Here is a 27,679-nt window from a genome sequence, read left to right on the forward strand (position 1 = left end):
ATCACTACTTGCTGAACTACAAGTTTTGGAGTTTATAGACCAGGATGTTGAAAACCAAGATAACAAATTGACAAAGAAAAATCAAATCTGATCGCAAAAAGCACAATAATCGAATACTTGAGTGATTCATTTTTGAGCTTCACAAGAAAAGAACATTTTGCCAAAGATATTCTACGAAGCCTTGATGTTATTTATGAACGAATGAGTCTTGCAACTCAACTGGCATTGAGAAAATAATTATTGAATTCAAAACTTCAAGAAGATGTGTCTTTATCACAACATTTTATTAATTTCGATGAAATATTTACCGAACTTGTTTTCGCTGGAGCTGAATTAGATGAAATGGGTAAGGTGTCTCATCTTTTGCTGACTCTTCCCTCTTCATACGATGGAGTCATAACAGCTTTTGAAACCCTCATAGAAGATACCCTACACATCGCTTTTGTGAAAACAAGACTCTTCGATCATGAGATTCAATTGAAGAGAAATGATAACAGCATAAATTTGAAGGTACCTTCTGCAGAAGGAAAATCAACCAACCTCAGGTGTCAGATTCAAGATACAAAAGAAACAGGATCTCCATCAATCCTTGAGGGTGGTGGAAGAGTACACGCATGGTATCGGTATGAAATTCGGGATAGATAAATGTGCAATGGCCCATCTCAAAAGAGGACAATACGGGGACTACAGAGAGGTAACAGCAGTGAAGAACTGTCTTCGGGGTTTCCACTGGTTATTTCATTTGTAGGCGAAATTCATGAACACGACACATTATTGACTGATTGGACTCTTCAGCTATTCATATTACCTAGTGAGTCGTGGTGAACTTTTGCCTTTTATTACACTCTGCCAGATTCACTATCGATTCGGATCTGTTCAATTTTCAGATTGTGGAGGGTTATGTACCTAAAAAATATTGAGAGATATCGACTTTTTCGCAAAAACTGTTTTTCGGATAGTTTCTGAATACTCATTGAAATATGTCATATTTTATTTTTATATTACACCATTTGATGCAATTCAAATAATATTTTCAGTTCAATTGTACCCTCTTCATGTGTTATAGGTCTAGTATGCCAATAATATCAATCATTCAACGCCTTTTCTTCATCATGCTTTTTATTAGCTTCAACTGTTTGTATGTTTGTTTTTTTGTTTTTTTTTGTAGCTTGATCTATTCGCGGGCAGATGGCACTGTTTATAACCTCCTTGATATATCGACATTATTGCTTGATGTATTCGCGGGCAGATGGCACTGTGCATAACCCCCTAGATATAATTCGAACTCACTTCACATGTAATTTTTCAGTTGAAAAAAGTATTTTTTTATTAACACGCGCGCCTGCTGCTTTATTTGTAACCCTCCTTTGCGCGCCTGCTGCCTTGGGCTTGGTAGCTGATTTTCAGGCTCCCTCTCCGGAATCGGAAAATATCAATGGTCATTTTTCTAAACGATATACGGGTGATTGATCTCGAAGTTTAGATTGAATAAATATAGTTCAAACGGACTAAAAAACACGCTTTTATAGCATACGAAACTAAAAAATGAAAAAGTAATGTAGTTTAAGAAACTAAAACACGCTTTTGAAGAACATTGAACTAAAAGTTGAAAATATTTTTTTCAAATGAACTCAAAACAATAACGAACGAAAAATACTAGTATTTTTGTGAAAAAAGCGTGGGCGCTTTGTGCCATATTTTTTATATATCAGGCGCCCGTCACTTTTTTTCACAATAATACTAGAGTTTTTTTGTTCGATATTGTTTTAAGCTCATTAAAAAAAAATATTTTTAACTTTTTCAAAAGCGTGTTTCTTAGTTTCCCAAACTATATTCATTATCCCATACTATGAGCACTTCCATACATAAACCTTTCACTGTACTCAACCATGTGTGAGAAGAAAACGTTTCAAGTATTACAACAGTAAATATTTCAGATACTTTTTGTATATGGGAGGTTGGTATCTCATCAACACATTGTTGGTTTTTCTGTAACACAGGGTTTCAATAGGATATACAGTTTATTAAACATGCGGAAAAAATTCAACAGAATATTTCTTGGATTATTCTAAGGATATTCGAAGATACGGAGCAAAAAAGAATTTCGACAATAACAGTTCATTACAAAAAATTACATGTTTCTTAATCTATAAGAACTGTTGAAAATAACTAACCCCCGCTCGAATGCAAGAATCCAATCTTCTCCTCATCGACTCCCGAACTCTTTCAAAAACACCAGGTTCACTTACTAGACATACCATTCGAATTGAATGTATGCAGCCGTTTGTAGTAATCGGTCCCTCAATTTTTTGCCGCATATTTAGAAAACACCCTGTATATATTTTTCGTATGTCCATCGGCTAAGTACTCAAATTGCAAGGTTATAAATTGGTTAACCTTATTATGGAAACATGTATTGGATATTTTTACGTTTATAATTAAAAGTTGACTATGAAGAATGAAGATGCTGTCAACAATATCCAAAATTTCCATCACATTTAAACTGAACGTTTTTATAACGTCGGGTAATTTGGTAATTTGCCCCCAATATAACCTATTTTAAATGATGATGTTGTCCATCATTTTCTTGATGAAAATTGAAAGTTTTACAACACTTATGAAGTTCAAGATTTCCATATAATTCAACAGGCAACTTCCTTGGTTTTTTTGCAAGAATTTCACTTCAAAAATTTTGACATTTTCAGAATGATCGATGCTATTCAAATAATTTTCATAACATTCTGCAAAACTTTGAATATTTTCTCAGATGATTCATTAATCGGATATATATACCAAATCAGACAACACCAATAAATATCGTCCATCGTCGCAAATGATGAGGTGAGGCCAAATGAAGTGATAAACTCGAGTACATGAACTCCCAGTTGTAACACGCAAGACAACTTCTTTGATGAAAAGCGAGCGCACTAAAAGCCTGTCATTCATTCTGAATTTTGGTATCATAGTTGGCAGTACACTCAATCAGGTCTCCAACGGATTCGCGTGTTTCGAATTCATTATCTGTTCAATTTGGCATTTTTTGTTGCTACTGAAGAAGGAGTTGGGCTGGTTATGAGTTACTACACCGTAATTCAACTGTTTGTCATTACTTTGATGCTGGTTTGCAGTGGTGCTGAAGTGGAAGGAAAACGTGAGTAGTGAAAATTTTAATTTTTTTCGGTTGATGAATGAAATCATTGAACATTCATTGAACATTCGTAGAATATTTCCTCAGTTTTACATAAATAACTAAACTGTTAGTTGATAGACATTAGTTATCTTGGTGTTGTTTTTTATCAAACTGTTATATTCTCACATCCATCTCACATTTAAGACGATATATTACTTGTTGAGTATAATAGGTACAGATCATTTTCAGTCACACAAGGTGTTCCAAATGGGTATGAACCACCTTAGTTATGTTTTTGATGGAGTAACTTTTATAATAATTACAGCTTCTGATTCTGAACTAAGACTTGCTCATTCATCTATAATTCTCAGAATTCGAATTTCATTCATCTATGTAATGAAATACCAACTCTATGTGAGATTATGAATACCATACACAAAGCATATGTTTTTCATTTTGGAGAATCTGGATAACTTTCAAATCATTTATTCAGTCTTCAGAATTGAAGCTTTCATTTTTTTTCGTATTTCATATGAGACAGGCCATTTCACTTTTTGAAAACCTATTTTTCAAATTCTTTTCAGATGAAATTTCAGTATCAAATATTGACAAAAGTAAAACTAGTCATCTTCAGAACAATTGACCGTCGAAGTTCTGCCCACCATACTCTCCAGACCTCTCGCCAACCCCGACTACCCACACTCTCAAGAAAAAAATTCACAATATCAACTTCTGATCAATAAAACATTCGTTGAATCGTGTGAACAGAAAATGTTGAAGGTGAAGCACATACGTTCTTGAAATCTGGAGGATGACGTTCCCTGAAATATCATATTTTTGCCTCTCCCACTCATCCTCAAGGTTGATTTTTAGAATTACAACTTGCAATAAAGAATGACATTTTTGAATCATGTAGACGAAATACTCCAAATTTGACTTACGAATACACAAAAAGTTCATAAATTTGAAGGATGGGGTTATTTGAGAGACTTTAGTCGAAACATATTTTTTCAGTATTCTTCATATAATGAATAGATTTATTTGAATGAAAAGTGATTTTGAGAATATACTCTCCATAAAGAATCATATATATATATATATATATATATATATATATATATATATATATATATATATATCTATATATATATATATATATATATATATATCAGTCGGTAGCCAATGCGGTTCGGCGTGGGTGCTTTGTTCACTCACTCGAATTGACTGCCGTGTTGGTCGGTGGTTCATGCCCTAGTCTGAACGATCGATCTTCACTTGCTACCGTCCAACCCGTGTTAGGAATCACACGTTAAAAGGTAAGACCTCGTTAATCCTTAGCTCGCACAAGTTTCTACTTCTGAGAGTTGTCGTTCGTAGGGATGCGACAGCTGGTTAACGGAAAAACAGACAGACAGACAGATATATATATAACGAACCATATAACGATTTTATTAGTATTATGTATTGTATTGCATCACATTTTTTTGTAACTTTTTCTTGTTTCTCTTTCTGTTTCTGTTTAAAAAATCTGTTTTTCCGTTAATCAGCTGCCGCCCCCATAGATAGATAGATAGATATAGATAGATATATTTATTCGTGTATACAATAAAAACATGTCTACATTTGTCAATAAACACAAAACAAAACAAATACTATAAAAAAAAAACAAAAAAAATATATGTAAATAAAAATAAATAAAAAATCAATACACAATACACACACACAATACACATGCACTTCCATGAAGCAAAAATTCTTCCACAGAATGGTAAACTAAATATTTGCGCCTTTGATTTTTAAATGTTTTTAAAGTAATGCAATTTTTATGTGTTTCTGGAAGGGCGTTAAACATTTAAAAACCTAAATACAAATAAGAATTATGAGATTTGGTTAGTCTGAAGAGTGGAAGACGCAGATCACTACCACCTCTGGTACTGTACCTATACTATGTACATGGCAGATTGAGGTTACCTCATTCGCCAAAATTTTGCTCCCAACATAAAGGATGCACTCCAATATATAACAACAAGGCAGCGGCATGATGTTAAATTTTTCAAAAATGGCTTACAATGAGCGTCATACTCACTAGAAGAAATTATTCTAATGACTTTTTTTTTGTGCAATGAATATTTGATTGGTATGAGTCGCACTTCCCCAAATAATCAAATCATAAGTCATTATACCGTGGAACATAGCAAAGTACGCTATTTTTAAATAATCAAAGGACAGCTGATATTTCAATTGACGCAACGCATTGAAGCCGCATGGTTCAAACTGAGATGCTGCGTTTTACTTTCATTTAAGAAAATAAAATTACATCGAAACCAAATTTCAGCATTATTTTCTGAACAATTAAGGGTCTGTAAAGCACTGCTTTCATTTAAATTTTTCGCAACGAGTGTGGAGTCATCTGCATAAAAAATGGAAGACACATCAGACTTAATACTCATACATAAATCATTGAAATATATAATAAATAGCATGGGTCCTAAAACGGAGCCCTGTGGGACACCAAACATAACTGGGTACTCAGCAGATCTCCGACCGGAGACACTCACAAAATACTTTCGTTCCTCCAATTATGACGAAAAAAGCTTCAAAGCCACGCCTCTAACCCCATATCTTTCCAATTTTAATAACAAGAAATCATGTCGTATCGTATCAAATGCCCTTGACAGGTCGTAAAACCTCGCCTCACAGAACTGACGACTCTCAAAGGCATCCACAACAACTTCATAAAATTCACATAGAGCCAATACAGTAGACCGGTTAGGTCTATAGCCAAATTGCGCATTACACAGTAGCCTATTTGACTCGAAAAATTGGAGTAACCTTTCCTTAAGAATTAGTTCAAATATTTTACCAATTAGCGGAATGATAGAAATTGTTCGATAATTATTAGGAAGGTTAATATCACCCTTTTTTGCAAAGGGGTCACCTTATATATTTTGAAAGCGTCATGAAATATTCCCTGACACATACACTCATTGAAAAGGTTAGCCAAAGGTGCTGCGATGTCCTTAACTATTAGTTTTATAGCAGTGGCATGCAATCCATAAATGTCAGCAGCTTTTGAATTTTTCAAGTTGGTGACAATTCTCAGAATTTCCATATCATCAGTGGGATGCAACCAAAAGGTTGACGTATTGAGAGGAATTTTCATAATTAAAATTTCAAGATGACTGTGATGGAAGTTTGTTATAGTTTTCATCAAATTATCTACATAGTCATTAAAAAAGCTGGCAAAATCGTCAGGTAATATGTTATTTTTGTTGACATTATTGTTTTTACCGCGCTGTTTATTAATTATTTGCCAGGAAGCCCTCTGTCTATTATCAGAATCCGATATTATTTTGTCATTTAAGAAGATTTTTGTTTTATTAATAAGTATTCTATATTCCTTCTTTAGTTTATTGAGAAGTGCAAAATTATCCGAGGTCCTTGTTACTTCTGCAATGATTTGTATTGCATCTAGCTTGTTTTCGAAATATTTAATTTCAGGAGATGTTTCGACATGCTTGCTAAAATCTGTAGTATTAGGATTAATTTGCTTCACAGGAAAATGATGATTGAACATGTCAGACAAAGTATTGACAATATAAGTTGCCAATGGGGAAGCAAACTGTCAATTTGTTGTACATAGATGGCGCTAAGTGTTTGTCATCAAAAGATACATTGGTTATATGGGAACATTTGTGATTTTTCGTTTTTATTCAGAGAAATGGGTCGTTGTGCTTCTTTCGGGTGCAAAGAAATGTGAGTTTATAAGTTTCCTGAAGATACTGTTATGTGAAGAAAATGGAAAAAATCTTTGAGGATAGTAAAGTTCAAATGTACTGATCATTCTAGGTTATGTGGTGAACATTACAAAGATTCTGATTTTGAGACTACTTCAAAGACAACTGGTAAGTAGCATTCATTCTACTCACTTATATGTGATATTAATTATATAAAATTTTATAGGATTTTCACTCCAAAGAAATTGTTAAAAAAAAAGCTATACCTTCCATATTTCGCTGCACTTCGAATTCTATCAGTCTCAACGGATGTTGAGATTAGAAAAAAGGAATGCTAAACGTGATTTGAAGCCAGCTAGTAGTGAATCATCTGAAACGTTCCAAGATAAAGATAACCAGCTTCCTCCCAATGGTAAGTATCCAATAAATAAATTTATTATATTGACTGCTCAACCACCACTATATTCCATTTGATTTTCAGATATAAATTATCTAGACCTCCAACAAGAAATTGCCTCAGAAGTTACTTTCCACCCCGAGGAAGATAATCCTGATAAGGAAAGCCACCTAATCAGCCAGTCCACATAAACACCAACTTTATTCAGATTATTTTCCAATGATGAATTTCTAATGAACAAAACATCTGTTCTTTATTATACAGGACTCTCTTGAGGGATATTCTCGAAATTAAAATGTCTTTCATAAGCCTCTAATCTGAAAACAAAATTGAACCTTAAAACTTGCATGTTTTTGAGGTTACAATAATGTTTATTGATTATTAGTGAACAAACACAAAATATGTGTTTTTTTTCTCATTAATATATTTCTTGGGAGCAAATTGGATGCAAAAAACTGTCTTTATAATGAGAGAGTTGTTCAAATATGCAAAATTATGAAACTTTCCACTAGATCAGCTTTCTTCCCTCCTAGGGTTGCACCCCTCCTCTGCAACTCCTCCTTCAACTGAGCGATACGCCATGTAGAATACATCTTGAATTGCAAGCAATTCAACTAAGAAACTTTCAAATAAATCAATAAATAACGGTGGAAACTTTGGCAGTTAATGACCAATGTGACAAACAGTCAGCGCACTCTGCCGGATGAGTTTCCCGTAATCATCCCCATTCGTTAGGAATATTATTGGATCTCTGCCAATTCATAACACTAACTGCAGTAGTGAAATTAGAAATTGACTTTTTCGTCATAGGACGGCATACGAAACTATTATTACATTTTTGCAAGGTACCTCTACTGTGAACACAATTCCATGATGATCAGATAGAAATGGATCAATAACATTAACTCTTAGTTTATGGCCATCAAAATTGGAAAACAAATTATCAACTCGGGTTCCAGTTGTTTTTGTCACTCGAGTGTCAACAAAAATCCTCTCAAGCATGTTATGCGACAGAAAAATATTTTTACATGTGCTGGTATTGTAATCAGTCAGCTTAAAATTGTAATTGAAGTCTCCTATAACTATTATATTATCATTCAAGCATGTTTTCTCTGTTAGCATTTCATCCAGATTATTCAAGTAAATAGCACTGTTACCACTAGGAGAACGATATGTGCAACATATTTTTAATTGAAGACTTTTTACTTCAAATAGACAAAACTCGGAATCTATTTCCAGACAAAAATCAGTTACATTTATGTCACACATCGTTAAATTTGTTTTTTCATATACACATATACCGCCAAGAATATGACTACGGCGAATAAAACTAGAAACTAACGTGTAACCGGGGAAAATAATAGTATCTACGTCATCCACTCCCAACCAAACCTCTGTAAGAAGCAACACATGAATATTATATTTCTTCAAAAGTAGTTCAAGTAAGTTTACCTTATTTCTAACACATTGTATGTTAATATAAAAAAAATTAATTTCTTTTTCGTCACCTGGAAGTGCCCGCGCATCCGAGTTTACAACTGGATGTTGTCCCATGTTTAGTTCATCTGAACTCGTCTTGTCTCTTGAGCCCTCCAACGAGTTTTTTGGTAGAGTAGGATTCATTGCACTTGACTCATTTGAATCATTTATTATCACCTTAAAAGATGAATAATAGTGTGGGTAGTTTGCTACTATTTTTTCAGCAACAACTTCAGGAAAAATTGGCTTTAAAAAGGCGATAACATCATCAACAGTCATGTTTGGATCTAGCTTACATATATGCAAGTGAGTTTTTTTGGAAGCCACTTTAAGGGTACAGTCAGCATTACTCTTGGTACCAACTATGGCTGTATCTCTCTTCTTTCTAGCTCCCACAACTTTCCATTCTTCTTCATTGGGCACACTGCTGCTTCGACGTGCATCTTCATTGGAAACATGTTTGTAGCTAACAGTGAAAGTAGCATTTTTAGAGCCACTTTTCCTTGTTCTAATGTAATACACTCCTTGTTAGACGAATTTTCAGTACTCTCTGAAATTGTCCCCGATTTCGTCACAGTTTGAATAGAGCTGACAACATTGGCTTCATGTGTACCGTTAGAACAGTTTATATTTCTAGTTTTCAACAGATTGATAATTGTCTCTTGATTGCTAATGGTTCTTTCGAATTCCTTATTTAAACGTTTTGCACATGTTAGTTCCGTATTCAGACATTTGATTTCACACTGCAATGCACTCAACCTTACTTTTTCATTACAGTTTGTTAGTTCCCTGTTGCTGTCATAAAATACGTTGTCCCCATTTTCTATGAAGGTTTTCACGTTATCACTAACCTAGACACCATCTGGGACATTTCTGGTCACTATAATTTCTATTAAATCACTTTCCTTTAGTTGATTCAGTTGATTCAACTCTCGGTACATGTGTTCATTCACAGCCATGGTTGCCGTACGAACGACAATAGGTGGAACCACCTATTGGTGTGACACCCAAGTCAACTTGCCAAGTTTTTATGTCAGTGTTGGTGGTTTGACCAATCAACCGACAACTGCGGTAGCAGAAATTTGGGAAGCTAACCTGAAATGCCATCGGAAAAACGAATCCACATGTTTCTAGAAATTATATGAAATCTAGAAAGGTTAATGCAGTCAAGCTGCTGGAAAATAATTCCATGAAAATCAAAAAATAAATAGGTAAGTACTCCTTGATCATTCCCATATTGATTTCAATTTAAGAGCCACCGGTATACAGCTGTTTCAGCCTATTGGGCATCGTCAGTACCGGGCAGGCGGTCCTCGATTGAAGACAAAATGAGAAAAAACCAAGAAAGTACTTGATAAAAATAGCTGCGTAAACGCAAGCGAAAACATAAGTGGAACCACCTATTGGTGTGACACCCAAGTCAACTTGCCAAGTTTTTATGTCAGTGTTGGTGGTTTGACCAATCAACCGACAACTGCGGTAGCAGAAATTTGGGAAGCTAACCTGAAATGCAAGTTGGCAACTTGGAAGATATATATATATATATATATATATATATATATATATATATATATATATATATATATATATATATATATATATATATATATATATATATTCATGTGAGGAAATTTTAATTTTGAACGCAATCTTTAACAGTAGAATGAGAACTTTTTGACATTGAACAATGTTAAATACTTTTTTTTGTTTCGTTGTTCCAATATTCTTGAATATATTCTGTAATATTGGAACAATAAAATAGAAAAACCTATTTCACGTTGTTCAATGTCATGTTATATACAGATTTCGTTCAAAATCAAAATTTCTAAAGAAAATATCCTCACATAGCTCAGGTATGTGAGAAATATATCTATGGCTGTATCCCTTTCGTAGTATTTTGCAATGATTGAATGCGTCTTCTTTTGAAGTTATCAAAGAAAAATTCTGATTATGAATTCAAGACAAGTGTTTCATATGTCACATTGTGTAGAGTTGCTGTTATTAATATCTGTTTCGAATACATTACGAAAATTCGAAGTACAAACCAGATAGGAAAAAGTGCTTTTCGTGTGAAATAGTGTTCATATGTTTGAAATTAGTTGTTTTGGATAGTTATTTTTCTCTAGTTTTCAACTGGAAAATATTTATAATCTACACATTTTTTCAACATACTCTCCATAATTTTGAGCCGCCATGAGCATGGTTCAATAGGAAACCTAATCATCGTGTCATATCAAAATGATTTCAATCATCACTGATTGTTTTGAATCGGAGAAGTTGCTGAAATTCAAAATTCTAGATATACAGATTGTGAAATCAGTTGTCGGCCTATACAATCTCTGAACTATTGGTTAAACAAAAAACAACTTTGATGATCTTTTTTACCACATTCATTGATATCAAATAATGAGATTCCGAGGTAATTTCGATATTTTTGGTTATGAAAAATATCTCGATATATTCGTTTCTTTTTTTATTAATTTCAAAATTTATAAAAAACAAAAAAAATCCGAATACCCATTGATGTAAACAACTGATTGACGTATTCTCCAGATCCCAATCTTTCATAGTCTCTTTCTGAAATTATTAAAATTGATCATGTTCAAAGGACGCTTTAATGAATGGGCTATTGGTGTGATTTTTTTTATATCGAAATTTTGCATAATTTCATCAATATGAAAAATGTTTATTGAACTTTCTGATATAACTGTTGGTGTGTGTATATTTGCTTTTATTGAAAATTTTGACATTCCTCTTCGTTTTTGAGTTACTGGTTGAAAAAATCATTCGGAAAAGTGCTGAAGAATAATATTTCCAATTTTTCAGTTTTTTCAATTATCCATAGATTTTGGCAACTATCTCCAAGAGGAAGAATATTTTTAAGAGACATTAATTTTTTGAAAAAGAAAAAGCCCTCTAAAAATAACCACTCTCAAGGACTTTCTACTCCAGTTTATTCCTGAGAAAATCTTCTGTGTGAAATTTCAATTTCGAAGCTATTCACTTCCTTTTTTCTTTGAAAGTTTTTTACATTTTGTGTATAACGATGAAGCAGTAGACAGCCAAAAAGCTTTTTCACATAACTCGTTTCGTTCAAGCGCGTATCCGTATGAACCAATGGCCTCTGAACGTAACACCATGCAAGTTGTGAGAAGTCACGGTCCGATTCATGAAGCATTTCGAGTTTTGGCCGTATTCACTCATTCCGTAACGTAATAGGACAGGGCAAATAGTACAATTGCATAAGTATCGAACCGTTGATGAAACCTTGTGAAAACATTTCACTTTTCATGAAAATAAAGAATCAAAAGAAGTCTATAATATATCTATTGTGAAAAGGTGTTTTTGGGAGAGGGACAGAGGAAAACGTAGGTTTTAAAAATTGGAAAATTAGTTGTGATGTGATTTCGACAAGTGACTCATGTTTTCATGGTATTATCTATGCTGGATCTAATGGAAGTAAGACGATATCATCACATTAAAAAAAGTTTATCTCGATAATATAGAGCTATAACTCATATTTTCAATAGCACTCACCATTGAAAGAAATATACAATAAAAAATGAAATCTACAAGATAATTTGCTCCATTTCTCAGTATGGAGTTTGTAATAATTTCACTGGTCCGGACTTCCATTGTCTGTTTAAAAAATCTGTTTTTTCGTTAACCAGCTGTCGCACCCATACCAACGACAACCCTCAGAAGTCGAAACTTGTGCGAGCTAATGATTAACGAGGTCTTACCTTTTAACGTGTGATTCCTAACACGGGTTGGACGATAGCAAGTGAAGATCGATCGTTTAGACTAGGGCTTGAACCAACGACCAACACGGCAGTCAATTCGAGTGAGTGAACAAATCACCCACACCGAACCGCTTGGCTACCGACCGACCGGTCTACTATATAAAATCGTCTTTTGTGAAGAATTCAAGGCATTTTGTCGAACTACTAGGGTCAATTGAGGTTACACAGGAAGATGAACTAATTCGTTTCGACATGGAAAGCCTTTACACCAACGTTCCGGTCGAAAAAGCACTCCAAATCTTAGAGAGAAAGCTATCCGAAGACGGAAACCTGAAAGAGAGAACGAATCTACCTATAGAAGTAATTATGGAATAACTAGGATGCTGTGTACGAAACTGTTATTTCCAACTGAAGGACGAATTCTTTACACAAGATGAGGGACTGCCAATGAGATCGCCACTTTCACCAGTCATAGCCAACATATATATGGAGTGGTTTGAAACTCTGGCCATTGAAGAAGCCCACAAGAAACCCCGAGTCTGGTTGAGATATGTTGACGACACCTTCATAATATGGAACCATGGGAATACTGAACTGGACGCCTTCCTGAAACACATCAACAGCGTGAGACCTTCCATCGCTTTCACAATGGAGAAGGAAATCCACAACGAATTGCCATTCTTAGATGTTTTGGTGAAGAGGACCAACACTAAGTGGGAAACATCTGTATACCGAAAACCCACTCATACGGGACAGTATCTGAACCACGAATCCAACCACCATCAATCGACTAAAAGAGGAATCATCAAGACTCTATTAGACCGTGATTTTGGGCTCTGTAATACAAAGGAAGGTCTCGAGAAGGAACTAAACATCATCAAAAATGATCTTCAATGGAATGGCTACTCCAAAGCGATAGTAGAAAAGATTATAGCTAAAAGACAGCAGGAGCCTCGCAAGTAAGAGAAGCCGTCACAACCAGTGCTTGCACTTTCCTACATCAGAGGATTATCGGAGAGGATAAGAAGAATTGGTTCCAAGTACAACATCAGAACCTGTTTCAGATCCGGTAACACTATCCGTAGCAGCCTCAACAAAACCAGGCCCCCGAACGCGGACTGCGATTCCAAGAATTGCATGTTCCGGATACCCTGTGAGTGCGGAAAATCCTATATTGGTGAAACTAAGAGGCCATTGAATGTTCGCATTGCCGAGCACAAGAAGCACACACAGCGAGGGGAAACCAGCAAATCAGGAATAGCAGACCATGTTTGGACCCATCAACACAACATCGAGTGGTCGAAAGCTGAGATCTTGCACACAGAGGAACATTGGTTTAGGAGAAAATTCAAGGAAGCCGCATACATGTTGTCCAACAACGTATTCAGCCAGGCCAGCGTAGAAATACGCAACATATGGAAACCCATCATCAAGCGAAAAATGGCCAACTCCCGCCAAAACGGTCATCTCCGACGGAACCAGTGAAGCGGAAAATGGAAAGCTGGGATGAAAAGTATTTCAACGATCTATAAATAGTCATCTCTCGGAGGAATCAGTCCACCCGAAGACGATTGTAGATACTAACAATCGAAACGTCGTGAACTAACGTGACTTGGAATCTCTAAACTTTTTATTATTTCCTTTTTTCATTCCTTTATTTTTATTTATTCAATTGTTATATTTTTACTTTTAGTTTATTTCACTATTATTTCATTTCAGGTTTATTTATGACATGGCATATCGATTGACTCATGCCATGTCATTTTTTTGGAATTTTGGGAAAGAAGGGTCTGGCAGCGAAGTTTCTTCCAAAGCTGCTGGATTTTAATCAAAAAAACCGTCGCATGAGCACTGCTCAGGAATTGCTGAATGACGTGAACGGCGATCAAAATTTACTCAAAACAGTCATAACTTGTGACTAATCATGGTTTATGGTTATGCCATTGTAAACAGAGTCCAATCATCCCAATGGAAGAGACCAAGACAGAAGAAAGCAAGCCAAGTTCGATCAATGTCAAGGTTTTGCTCACTGTTATTTTCGATTACCGTGGCATTGTGCACCGGAAGTTCTTTATACATGGTCGTACGGTCAATAATATATAGGGTGAAAATTGAATGAGTGTAAAACATTTGAGGAGGTGATTCCTCATCAAAAAAAGATAGCACAAGCACTGAAAAAGTTACAATATTGAAATTAACCTGACGTTTTGTACTACCAAAAAGACACTTACCAGTAATTTATTTTGTTCACCCCATGATTGTAAAGGGTGGAAAACGCAACCCCTAAAATTTATTTCCAATGTACTTTTTGTCTTACCATTTGTTTACCATTTAAAAATTTATTTCCGATAGCCTGTTTTAATCTAAAAAAAAATGTCTTTTGGGTTTTTTTCCCAAAATAAACCAGTTCGCAGCAGAAAATTATTTTACGAAAAACTACAGAGATACATCGTCATAAATGCGAACTGGATTTATTGTTATTTTATAGTTAATACCTGCATTAAACGATTAAAGGGCGATAAACAAAACTAATTTATTAATAACAAAACAAACAACATGTAGAAATCATAGTAAATGTTCAATATGTCTATTTTCAGACATTACGCATGCGTCTAGACGTCGGCGCATTGAGCCACGTATTCGCTCAAATATTCCTGGAGTCTCTCTGATTACCCTGCACGCATCGGTGATGCGGTTTCTCAAGTCCTCTACATCGCGAACAGGAGTACGATAAACCAATTGCAGGCCAGTTCTGTGGTCTTCCTCGACATATCCACTGATTTGCATATGTTTCAGTTAAATGCTGACGTGCTACTTGACTAAAATGGGCGGGAGCCCCATCATCCATGGAAAACATATCCCTTCTGACGCCCAAAGGAACTTTCTCCAGCAGTACTGGATGCACTTCTCTTAAAAATTGAAGGTATGCCTCACCATTTAATCGAGGAGGTAGAAAATCAAGCCCAATTAAATCATTTCCAATAACTCTGAGCCACACGTTAAGAGAAAACTGTTCTTGATGGTTAGTTTCGACAATACCGTGAGGGTTTTCATCAATATGTGGTAATTATGAAAATTGATAATCTTGTCACGAGAAAAACTACATCTGTCTGTGAATTCTGTAGTCTTCAGAAAATCACAATTTCTTCTAATCATTTCCAGCATCCAATTGCAAAATTCGAAACGGTTCGGGAAGTCTCACGGTAACAGTGCCTGTACTCGTTGCAGGTGGTAAATGTATAAGAGTTGTTCCTTCAAAATTCGAAATACCATCATATGATCAATATTTTGATGGAAAGCAATCTTTCTAGTACTGGTAGTAGGTTGTTCTTCAATCAAATTAAGTACTGCTTCCTCAAGCTGTGGTGTTCGTACTTCTCGATGGCGACCACAATCCTGCGTTATTTTGTCGAATGAACCATATTCTTGTAATCGTTGATGAAGTCGAGCAAATATTCTATGTACCGTTGAGGATACACTTCAGCATATCTTCTAGAAGCTTCTAACCCATTTTTCTGCGACAGACCGTAAACGTAATGCATATCAGCCATTTGCTCATTTGTGCATGCCATTTCAATAAGAAGTGAATTATTAAAGTAACAAATTGGGAATAGAACAACAACACATAATCAGTATTGATTCAATTTCGAAAATTCACAAACTGACAGCGTCATACCAATTCAATTGTCACTATCGCTAATATTGACCTTCTAGATAGATCAGTTTCGTATTTTCGCAATTATGACGATGTATCTCTGTAGTTGTTCGTAAAATAAATTTTTGCTGCGAACTGGTTTATTTTGGGCAAAATATCCCAAAGACATTTTTTGTTAAGAATTAAACAGGCTATCGGGAATAAATTTTCAAATGGTAAACAAATAATAAGATGAAAAGTTACATTTTATGGGTTGCGTTTTCCACCCCTCACAACCATGGGGTAAACTAAATAAATTTCTGGCTAAGTGTCTTAAAACGTCAGATTAATTTCAATATTGCAACTTTTTTAGTGCTTGTGAAAAAAATTGTTATACAAATTTTATGTACCCCTTTTAAGGGACTGTATCTTAACAAGGGATGCTCCAATGAAATTTCTTTATATGAAAGATCCTATCTTTTTTTCCATAAGGAATCACCTTCTCAAATGTTTTACACTCATTTAGTAACACCCTGTATATTATCTTGAAGTAATGCGCTGCTTGCAAGAAGTAATACGAAGAAAACGTCCAGCTCTGGGAAAATCGGACAGGACTCGACGAAGACCCTGAAAAGCACTAGCCTTATGTTTTTTGCATCAGAAACATCAGAGAAGGAGAGGGATTGACGACACAAGCTGCAGGTGGATAAACTGCATGCTTAGAAGAAGATTGCTTCACTCCACTGATGTTGTGCATCGGAAGTTCTTGTCACATGGTCGTACGGTCAATAATGAATATTTTCTTGAAGTTATGCGCTGCTTGCAAAAATCAATACAAAGAAAACGTTCAGTATTTTGAAAAAACAATTCATGACCAAAACAATTCATGCGCCAAAAACAACACCGTTATCATTACTCACCCACCGTATTCACCATATTTGGTCCCCTGTGGCTTTTTCTTGTTCCTTAGGTTGAAGAGACTCATGAAAGGATGTCGTTTTGCAATGATTGAGAAGATAAAAAACTGAATCGCTGAGAAAGCTCAAGGACTTACCAAAAAGTGCATATCAGAACTGTTTCGATTTATGGGAAAACGCTAACACAGGTGTATTATATATGAGGAGGACTACTTTAAAGGGGACCAAATAAAAATTGATAGATAAATAAATATTTCTCGAGAAAAATTAAAATTCACCTCATTTTGAAAACAGACCTCGTACAATAAAAACTAACGGGCATTTTTGTTTAGTTGATTTATATTCAGTGATTAAGTTTGTGTACTATACTATTATTTCCAAATAGTAGGCATTAAATTCTCAGAAATGACTGATGTTTTTGCCTTAATCTGTCTTTTGTAGTGGCGTCCGAAAATTATACTGAACAAATGAGGAAAAATGATTAAAACCGTATTCAGCAGAAAAGGGACGAAATAGAAATTAATACATGAATGAATATTGTTTGAGAAAAATGAAAATTCATCCTATTTTTTGAACAGACAGCGTATGTGCCGTAATGGCATCCTATTATGAAACTTGAAAGAAATATCAATCTAACCCATGTTGAATTTTTGTTCTGTATTTTGCGAAATTATATTCATGAATATTTTTACGATGTAATTGGAAGGAAAGGAAATGCTTAACGGTAGAATCGATTAAAATTTCATCATTTCATCCGATCAGGGATTTCAAGCAAAATGCGGCAAAGTTGTATAAAAAAATCTCTACTGATTTGAAAGAGTTTGTATTGTGGGATTTCAGAATTAGCATTGAAAAAATTTGATGATTCAGGACATTTATATTTCTCTATAATACTTTCTGTAACCTATTTTATTCACCGATATATTCTCATGAAATAACTATGTATTGTGCATTATGTTGAAGAGTTAACTATTTATATAATTGCAAATACTAAAAAAATATTCAAAAGACTTTTCTCAAGGATAATTGTGAAAATATAATCCATCTCAACTCACCAACTTGCATTATACCCTACCATGACTCAAATATCATTTTCAAAGGGATTTCCGCAATCCCCTGCGATAACTCTAGTCTGTCGTAATAGGCAACTAAAAATGGGGCTCACTGGGTATGACCAAATGTGCATCTGAGATACCAGGCGACCTCTCAGATAATTCAGCGTTACATTCATGTAGGAGGCTCCATGGATGTGGACAACAGTTTTCCCCAGACTCGAGGTAATTTGATGAATAACAGTCACCAACAAGAGGAGAAATAATTCTCAGAGACTCCTATGACTTGCAATGACAGAAGTACAAGCCAACCTACAACTTAAGTCTTCATGAGGGAAATGGAAATGTTTGATATTGCTCTCATATAAGAACCCTGGGCCTACAGGAAAAATATCACGGTATTGGGAGTGATCTGAAGAAAATTATTCTACAACAGATCCTCAAAAACCCCAAGAGCATGCATGCTTATCCGAAACAGATTGAATATACTGCCGTTGACTAACTTCAGTAAGAGAAACTTGACGGCGGTCAAACTAAAGAAGGTTGTTGAGGAAGGATCTGAGAAAATATCATTGGATCAGCGTGAACGAGTTAGTGAAAGACTGCCAAGGACAGATCACAACTCTTATTGGCTGTGATGCCAATACACATCATCAGACCAGGGATAGCACAGACACCATTGAAAGAGGTGAGCACTCACTGCCGTTTATTATAGCAAACAATTTGGATATTTCAAACGTAGACGATGAACTTTCCTTCGTAAACACGAGGCCTGAAGTAGTGATAGACTATATATTTCGTACTATAGTTATAAATATCTATGTTGGGAAATGGAATGTGTGTGATGTGAAAAGTTATTCAGATCATCGGCATATAAACTTCGAAATCGAAGGGTCTCATACCTCGATTATATATCATCAAAACCCCCGGAAAATAAGCAGAGACGCCTATAAGCTAGGCCTAGGAACTTGTTTAGACTGGATGGATCCAAAACAATCTTGAAACAAATAATATTGAGTACACAAAAACAGGTAGATAGACTATAAGAAAGCTTCTCGAGGTGCACTTCAAAAAGATGGCTGGGATTCAGCAAAGCTGCAAAAAGAAACAAAATTTCCACTTAAAAAATTTGGCTCTGAGAAAATAGCACACGATCCGGCGAAGACCTTGAGACCCATGTTTTTTACATCAGAGACCTAGGAAAAACCACTTGACAGGCATATTAAGGACGAGGCACTGGCTAGCTACCAGAGAACAATATGCACCCGAAACGGGTACGTTGAGCTGTTCTCTTGGATGTAGAGGACGCGTTTGATGATATGTCCCTAGAATTAATCATCCAGGCGTAGAGAAGAAGAGAGATTGACACACAGCTGGAGGTGGATAACTGCAAGCTTAGCAGAAAATTGATATACAAAAGCATCATGGGAAATACATAAGTGGTACATGTAGCGAAGGATTGTACTCAGGGGGAGTTCAATCCCCACTCTTGTGGAACCTGATTGTGGGAAAATTACCTCGTTGACATCTGGACCATAATGCATACAAAGTACTGGGCTATGCATATGGCTAAGTCATCCTAGTCCAGGGCAAATGTAAATAATATAATGAAAAAACGTATGCAGTAGGCCCTGAATATTATAACTAAATAGATCGATGAAGAACGGATGAACATGATCACAACGAAATCGACAATAGTAATATTTACCAAAAGGATCAAAAGAGAGGGTCTAGAACCTCTGAAACTTCAAGATAAAGTGATAAATCTGTCGTGGTAGATCGAATATCTGGAAGTCATATTAGATTTCAAGTTCACTTGGAACTACGATGGCTCACCCGTATAACTTTTTTATTAATGGAGATAGAAAAACATAATTTTGGGGTTGTGCATTATAGTTCAATTTAATTTTTTTTGGCATATTCACTTGCTTTTCTGTACTTTCGATTTCATCGATATATACAGGGCTTTTCATGATGAGCGTTAATTAGCCGTTTCTGGCAAACTATTCGACGGATCAACGTGAAAATCACACAGTATGCATAAGTCAATATGACCTACACGCCTAAAATATTTCAGACGAAGCGGCGTTGTCGCTTCTACTATAAAGTAGCGGCTTCTTTGATTTTTCAAATGGAACACCCCGTATATAATATCATATTATGATTCATTATCACTTTGTCAACAAATTCATATACTATTTCCCTATACCTATCTATTACCGTTTAGAAGATATAAATTAATTTCGATATTTTTTTCACCAAACATGAACTTTTATAAATACTGATAATCTTGAACTCTCTCGCACTAAAAAGATCAATTCGAAATGGAGTGGAGTGATACTATGAGGATCTTCACTCCGAGTCATATTTTCATTTGCCTCAGACAGGGTCTTCAAAAAAATGCAGATACTTTGATCTCATGAAAAAATGAGTGGAACTCAATTTTTTTCAAATGGAACACCCTGTATATTTCAACATTTTTGAGCTATACATCCAATTTTAGATTAACTTTGTTCAGATAATACTATTTCTATTTTGAACCGTTTTCGAGATAAACTGTTTCAAACGGAAACTGACGTGGTTTTCTTGCTCGTTTCTTTGAACTCATCACTTATTTTGGATATTCAACTTTTTTTTAATACTTAGTAATATTTCTTTTTGATCCAGTTTTTTAACTGTCTCAGATAAGTCAATTCGAAATTGGTATGTACCTACCTTAGAAAAAGTTACAATTTGTATACATTGTGGTATTGGTCTCTAACGTACAACAGTACACATTATTATTTTTCAATAGTGTGGTTTGGAAAAATAAATAAACCAATTATTTAACGTCAGACTTTCGTTGGTGGTTTTGACTGATTGTGATAGTTACCAATTCTAATAGAATAATGTCAAGATTAGGTTACAGTAATGAAGATTTCTTGAATTTATTAATAATTTATGGTGAGTGCAATAGAATTGTAAGTCGAACATGTCGAGTATTTCATGAAAGATATCCACAACTTCCGAAGCCGAATAATAATGTGATAAATCGACTACTAAAAAACTGTAGGTTGAATGGAACCTTCTGTCCAAAAATCATTCGTAAGAAGACTAAAGTGGATGATGATGACAATGGTATAACAGTTTTTGGATACTTTCATGCATTTCCAAATGCTTCTCTGCACGAGGCTGAAAGGGAGATAGGTATACCCTACGTGACAATTTGTCGAAATCTTAATAAGCATAAATGGCATCCCTATAAGTTATATTGTGTCCAACATTTGAAAGAGACTGATTTACCTCGTAGAGTGAAATTCTTTGAATGGTTACTTGTCAAGACTCAAGAGGATGAACATTTCCTTGAAAATATCATATGGACAGATGAGGCCAAGTTCACAAAAAATGGAGTTTTCAATAGACACAACAGTCATTATCGGGCGCCAGAAAATCTCCATGTTGTCCGCCAAAGGGGCAATTCAATGTATTTTGTGCCATAAATAATGAGTCTATTTTTTATATCGAGTTTTATGATGATAATTTGAATGCATCAAAATATGAAGATTTACTGAGGAATGGAATTCAAATGATTTTAAATAATAGACCAGGAAGAGAACGTGTATGGTACCAAATGGATGGTGCTCCACCCCATAATTATCATTCAGTCAGCGAAGCTTTAACCGAAATCTTCGAAGACAGATGAATTGGTAATAATGGACCTTTTCGTTGGCCTCGTAGAAAATCAGATGGCAATCCATTAGATTATTTCGTGTGGGATTTCATTAAAAATATGGTTTACTCTACTCCCATAACAACAATGGAAGATATGAAATCGAGAGTTACAACTGCTTTCAATAGTTTGACTCCAGACTTGATCAGAAGCGCTACACATGACAATCTTTCGAAGAGATTACATGTTTGTTCAAGTAGAGGTGGAGATGTGATTGAACATATTCTGAAATACACTGACGATTAAATTAACTAATTAATTTATGGGTTTATTATTTTCAGTTCATGTTTCAGCGTTAATAAAACTATTGTTTGAAGAGAAGTTTCATTCGATGGTTGAGGAGTATTTTATTAATTATCTTTTCATGGTATTATCTGTGACTAATTGAGAAACATCAAACGAAATCTGTTTTACAAAAATGAGTGATGAACAAGGAAACCATGTCAATTTCCGTTTGAAATAGTTTACCTCGAAATATATATATATATATATATATATATATATATATATATATATATATATATATATATATATATATATATATATATTGTTATAAATATATATATTGTTATAAATATATATAAAATTAGAAGAGTATTTATAATTTAATTAATTTGATTCTTGATTGTTATTCTGTTAGTTCAAATAATTTGAAAATTTTCTGTGATTTCAAAATTCTTAGTGCTCCGGCAGATACCTGTCCTTACCTCTAAATCTTACCTCTATTCTTCAAGGTTGCTCAGCTCAATCGAAGCTCATGCAGCTCTCTTTCTCAGAGTAGAGTTCTTGGAAAGGTGTTATAAATAAAATTTTGTAAGTTTGTCTTTTTGAAATTAAAACTTTGTCTCAAAGTTAAAAAAATATAATGAATGTGAAATTTTTGTAAATGTTTTGTCAAACCAAACTTAAATTACCCTAAAACTGCACCAAAATACCTTATGCTAAGAATTGTTACAGTAAATGTTGAATTTGAAACAAAAATATTCTTAGAATTGTGTTCCGTACAGTTAAATTCACGTGTAACGGCAAATTAGTTACTTGTAAAGTTAAGATGTCTGTGGTTCGTGCGTGGGAAACGATTCTAAAAATATCTGTGCTAAATGTCAGTGAATTTTTCAAATTTTCCTAATATTAAATCCAATAATAGTTCATGTAAATAAAATGATGAAATTCGTTGATAAATAAAAGTTCAGAAGTTGTGATTTTCACACTGGAAGTTCCTTGTGACTGGAAAACTTTTGATTCGATTTGGAGGTTATGAATTGTTCAAAATTTTCAAAAAAATGTATTCTTCTTATGGATTGGGAATTATAAATAATATTGTAATACCTCAAAACTGGTACAGCTTCCCTGGATTGGTTTTCCCTTGATTGGAATTTTGAATTCTTCCAGACACTCTAAAATCTCCAGTAAGTATCCTTTCTTGTTATTATTATTTATACTCTGGCTCCTATTGATGGATTTATATTGATAAGAAACTGCAAAACGGCCTTTTCTCTTTCTTTTCCCTTTTTTAATTTCTAACAGCTCTTCAAAAACATTCGCGTCTGGACAATTCAAAAGCTTCCCTCTCCTCCTTATTGATTCACCCCTGGCAACCAGACAAAATTTTTCTGCCTACTGCTCTTCCTCACAATAATTTTGAAATTTCTTCAATTTTGACACTTTTCACTGTTCACACATATTATATTTACGATTTCTGTTTCCCAATTTTCACTAATACTAATAATGATTAATTTTGATTACATTTCATCACATTTTGTTTTGAATTTTTCTAATTTTGAATCCAAAATTCATCATTTTTCAGAAGTTAACACCTCCTTTTCAATTTATCAATCTGATTGGCTACTCTTTAGTTGCATCCAAATCATGTACTGAGTGTTCTTATCATTTTTCAGATAAAATTCCTAATGTCAGTGTTAATTGAATTTTTGTTATTAATTTGTAGTGTAAATCTGTTTTATTGTATGTTATTATGTTGTGTTAATGTCTTTACTGTTTTCAGTGTATTTATCCCTATGATTGATGGTTTCTGGTTAGTTGTGCTGTTTGGAAATGATCTGAAATACTCTAATACTGATAAGTCACAACTTTGCCTGATCTGGGCATGAACATTACTCCAAATTATACAGATAAGAATTTGAATAAAGGTAAAGTATCTGGCTTTCTAATAAAATTAAACATCTAAGAATAACTTTGATTTTCACAAACTATCAACACTGAACTAACAAAATATGTGAACTTTTAACATCAAATTAATAATAATATGAAAAACTTTTAACATCGAACTATCAAAATAAATACAAACTTTTAACTTTTAACTACTAAAATAAATGTAAACTTTTACCTAATTAAAATTTGAAAATCTTTAACTTTGCAATAATCTTATAAAAAAACTTATCATAACAATATATATATATATATATATATATATATATATATATATATATATGATTTCAAGGAACGAAACATCGCATTGGAAAACAGAATGAATAAGATCATGAAAAACATGAAATAAATCAAAAAGTTTTTACGTCATTTTTCGATATTATTGAGCATGTAGGCGGTAGAGCAAAAAACAAAATCTGTCATTTTCAGTACCTACATTTGCAAATATATCAGACCCGGTTGGTGATTTTGTCGATCTGAGAAAAATATCTTGCATCCCTGAAAAGGCAACTTTTGTTCCATTTAACCGTTCTTTTAGGACCTACCGTTTTCGAGAGAGCAATAGTGGTATCAGTTTAAAAAATGTGAATACATATTTGATGTCGCTCTTCGTTTATTTTCTTTTTTTTAAGATTCTCGTTGGACCTCTGTGGCATTTTTCACATTCATCTGGGTATAAAATGTTGGTGTAGCTGTGTGCATTATTTTTTAAACTCGTTCGATGACTGCAGATGCATTAATTGACTTAAATGTACATAAAGTGAACATATAAACCAATTGTTATGGAAAATGCGATTTGAAATATATACCTAGTTTTTTTGTTTTTTTCCCGGGCAAAAACCATTTGCTGATATTCTATATTTAGGACGGGTGTATAATGCAGTCTAAGGAAATTCTAATATTATTGCAACAGTTGACCAAATATATTGCTGAAATTAAACAACAGAATATTTACATTGCCTAACAGGGCAGTAATCTGAGAGATTAATTAGGAAGCTTCAAGGTTGTGGTCGAACCTGAAAGAAAATTGCAAGTCCCTCAAAATAAAAACCCAAGCTATATAACGTAGAGCTAAAAGATTCAACCTTATTATCTACGGACTGCATGTAGATAATAGTGAGGATATATATCTTAAGGTTCAAGAAATCTTTCGTCGAAACCTAAATATCACTTGAGAGGATAAAGCCATTATATACATATATACAGAATCGGGAAAACCAGCTTAGACTGAGACCCGTTCTAATTGAATTAATTTCTGTAGGAGCTGGTCATTTCCCAAGATAACATACCTGAGGATTACGAAATAAAGAAGCATCTGGTAGCAAGACAGAAAGAACTTCGAGCTGAAAGATTCAATGTGAAAATCAAAGGCAAGTTTTCAGTAGTCAATGACGTAATTCATACAAAAAACTCGTATCTGGAGTGAAAAACTCTGACATGCAAGAGGAAAACAAAAAACGGGATGGAGGAGAATCGACCGAGACAAACATATCTACAGTTAAAAGAAACCTCAGACTCAGGAAAAATTTATAATTTGCATCAGAAATGAAATTCGAAACATGCCTCGATTTCCTTATATTTTTCATTTTGAATAATAGTTTTGTCATACTCTTTTACTGACAAATCCAATGCCGGGGTTATTGAAATTTGCACACTTGAATGTTAGATCATTGCTACCCAAAATTAATCTTATTAAAGATCACGTTGAGAGCATGAAGTATACAATTTTCGGAATAAGCGAATCCTGGTCCAATTCACAAGTTATTAGTGAAGTCTGTGATATCAAGTGAGTGGTGAGGAAATACCGCCAACGAAGGAGTGGTGGTATGGCTCTTTATTTACAAAAAACCATCCGTTTCACATTGATACTTACTTCTGATGAAATCGAACAATTGTGGGTAAGTTTGAAAGTGATGAAATTAAAATATGTGTAGGGATTTAGTACAGACCCACTGACTTTTCTATCCATGAATTTCTAGAGGAATTGGACTCCACCCTCTCGAGTTTAATTCCTGAATATGATTAAGTTTTCTGCCTGCGATTTAAATAACGAATCCTCGAAAAGAGACTCGAATTCAAAGAAAAAACTAATGTCGATGCTAAATGCACTTGGTTTGTTACAAACTGTTAAGTGTCCTACCCGGTTGACTCTGCAACTCTCACTGATCTTATACTTACCACCAATAATGATAATATTGTTATAACTACGGAAGTGGTGTCGGTCTCATATATGTCAGATCATAAAGTATCATATGTGGAACTATACATTGAAGAAAACAAATCAAAAATTCTCCAAAAGCCAATTCGTAGCTTCGAAATCTCTTATTGAGAAGATTTCTACTCTGATCTCGAAATTATACCGTTTTCCAGTATGTACAATATGTCTAACATCAATAATGCAGTTGCTTTTCTCTGTGAGAGTATCATGGGCATTTCAAATAAACATGCTCCGTTGAAGTGCATATGTATAACCAAAAAGTCCGTCCCTTGGATAACAAGTAACATCAAACAAATGATGAACTCAGAAACAAAACACATACATCAAGTAAAACGATCATATCTATTATAAAACTTTCAGACTTAACGTTAAAGGCACGAACAGAATCTGGATGGATTTAGAAAACCTGAATTTCAGAATGAAATTGAATGAATTTCGAATGGTTATCATTCGAATAGAACTCCTGTAGTACCAGCAAATAATAATTTAATAAACTTCTATAATAGTAATAATCTTAGAAATTTAGAATTTAAAATTAACACTTTGAAGTACAAAAAATCTTATGCGAGTTAAAATCCATTGTTTTTTTTTCTGATTCGGCCGTTACTTGATGAAGATCCATAGTAATTTCATAAACTACACCATACGATCTGATCTTCACAAACTCCATTCCAAAAATATCACGACATGTTTCGCTATCAAAGTGATGGCGAATCAATGGAAAGCGGCATACGTCAGCCTAATTCCGAAAAAAATCTGTAGACTACTTCAAAGATTTACGCCCAGTTAGCACATCCTGCATAAAGATGTGTCTACTAGCCCCATATTATGGAGATGTTTCCTTAGTTGACAGTGGCGAGTCATAAATCCTACTATTAGGCGTAGATTTTTCCTGGTCATCGCCAGATATTTCTTCGGCGCCAGCTTCCTAGGGTCGCCCAAGGTGATCCTGGCAAGATTGCACCCTTTCATTCCATCCCATTTCTTTAGGTATTGAGCATGGGTGTAACATTTCACTAGTTCCGCCATTTTCGAAGTCATCAGGCCGTAGGTGCCAATGTGTCCTAAAATTCTTAGTCCAGCCGCTTCCTTGACTGAAGAGTCGGCAATGCGATTACCTTTATTCCTGTCGTGCCTTTTAACATACCTCAGGATAAGGTTATTATCTACCAAGGTTTTCGCTAAATCTCGGTGACACTCTAATACTAGCTCATTCTACAATCACTCTCTAAGGTGTCAGAGGAAGTGGTGGAATCTCAGTTGGGTTCTTTTGTAAATAAATATGATATTCAACCACAATCCCAGTGTGGTTTTGGAAAGCACCACTGAATATCACTGATGATTTGAGGGGTATCGATGATAAGAAAGCCTGCATTCTGGTGTTATTAGATTATACTGAGGCATTTGACACAATAAAATATAAACTTCTTTTGTCTAAAATGAAATTTATAGTTATGTCTGCAGTAACAGTTTCTTTTTTCGAAAATTATCTCT

The 27,679-nt window shown here is 34.4% G+C and overlaps 2 protein-coding genes across 4 annotated transcripts in view; one reads left to right on the forward strand and one right to left on the reverse strand.

Annotated features, from left to right (window-relative positions):
• LOC141486770 (uncharacterized) overlaps positions 1-27,679 on the reverse strand; it is an 82,331-nt gene that overhangs the window by 12,391 nt on the left and 42,261 nt on the right. The gene's annotated exons all lie outside the window — the stretch shown is intronic.
• LOC111513078 (neuropeptide CCHamide-2-like) overlaps positions 2,940-27,679 on the forward strand; it is an 82,676-nt gene continuing 57,936 nt past the window's right edge. Inside the window, exon 1 of one of the 2 annotated variants that reach the window (XM_074185276.1) lies at positions 2,940-3,151. In XM_074185276.1, coding sequence (XP_074041377.1) covers positions 3,073-3,151 — 79 coding nt within the window. In that variant the 5' untranslated portion in view covers positions 2,940-3,072. The remainder of the gene's footprint in view (positions 3,152-27,679) is intronic. The other variant, XM_074185281.1, reaches the window with a different exon arrangement.

Source organism: Leptinotarsa decemlineata, unplaced genomic scaffold (genome assembly GCF_025532065.1).
Source record: "Leptinotarsa decemlineata unplaced genomic scaffold, Ldec_3_MD MMD2_P_RNA_scaffold_2, whole genome shotgun sequence".
Classification (NCBI taxonomy): Eukaryota; Metazoa; Arthropoda; class Insecta; order Coleoptera; family Chrysomelidae; genus Leptinotarsa; species Leptinotarsa decemlineata.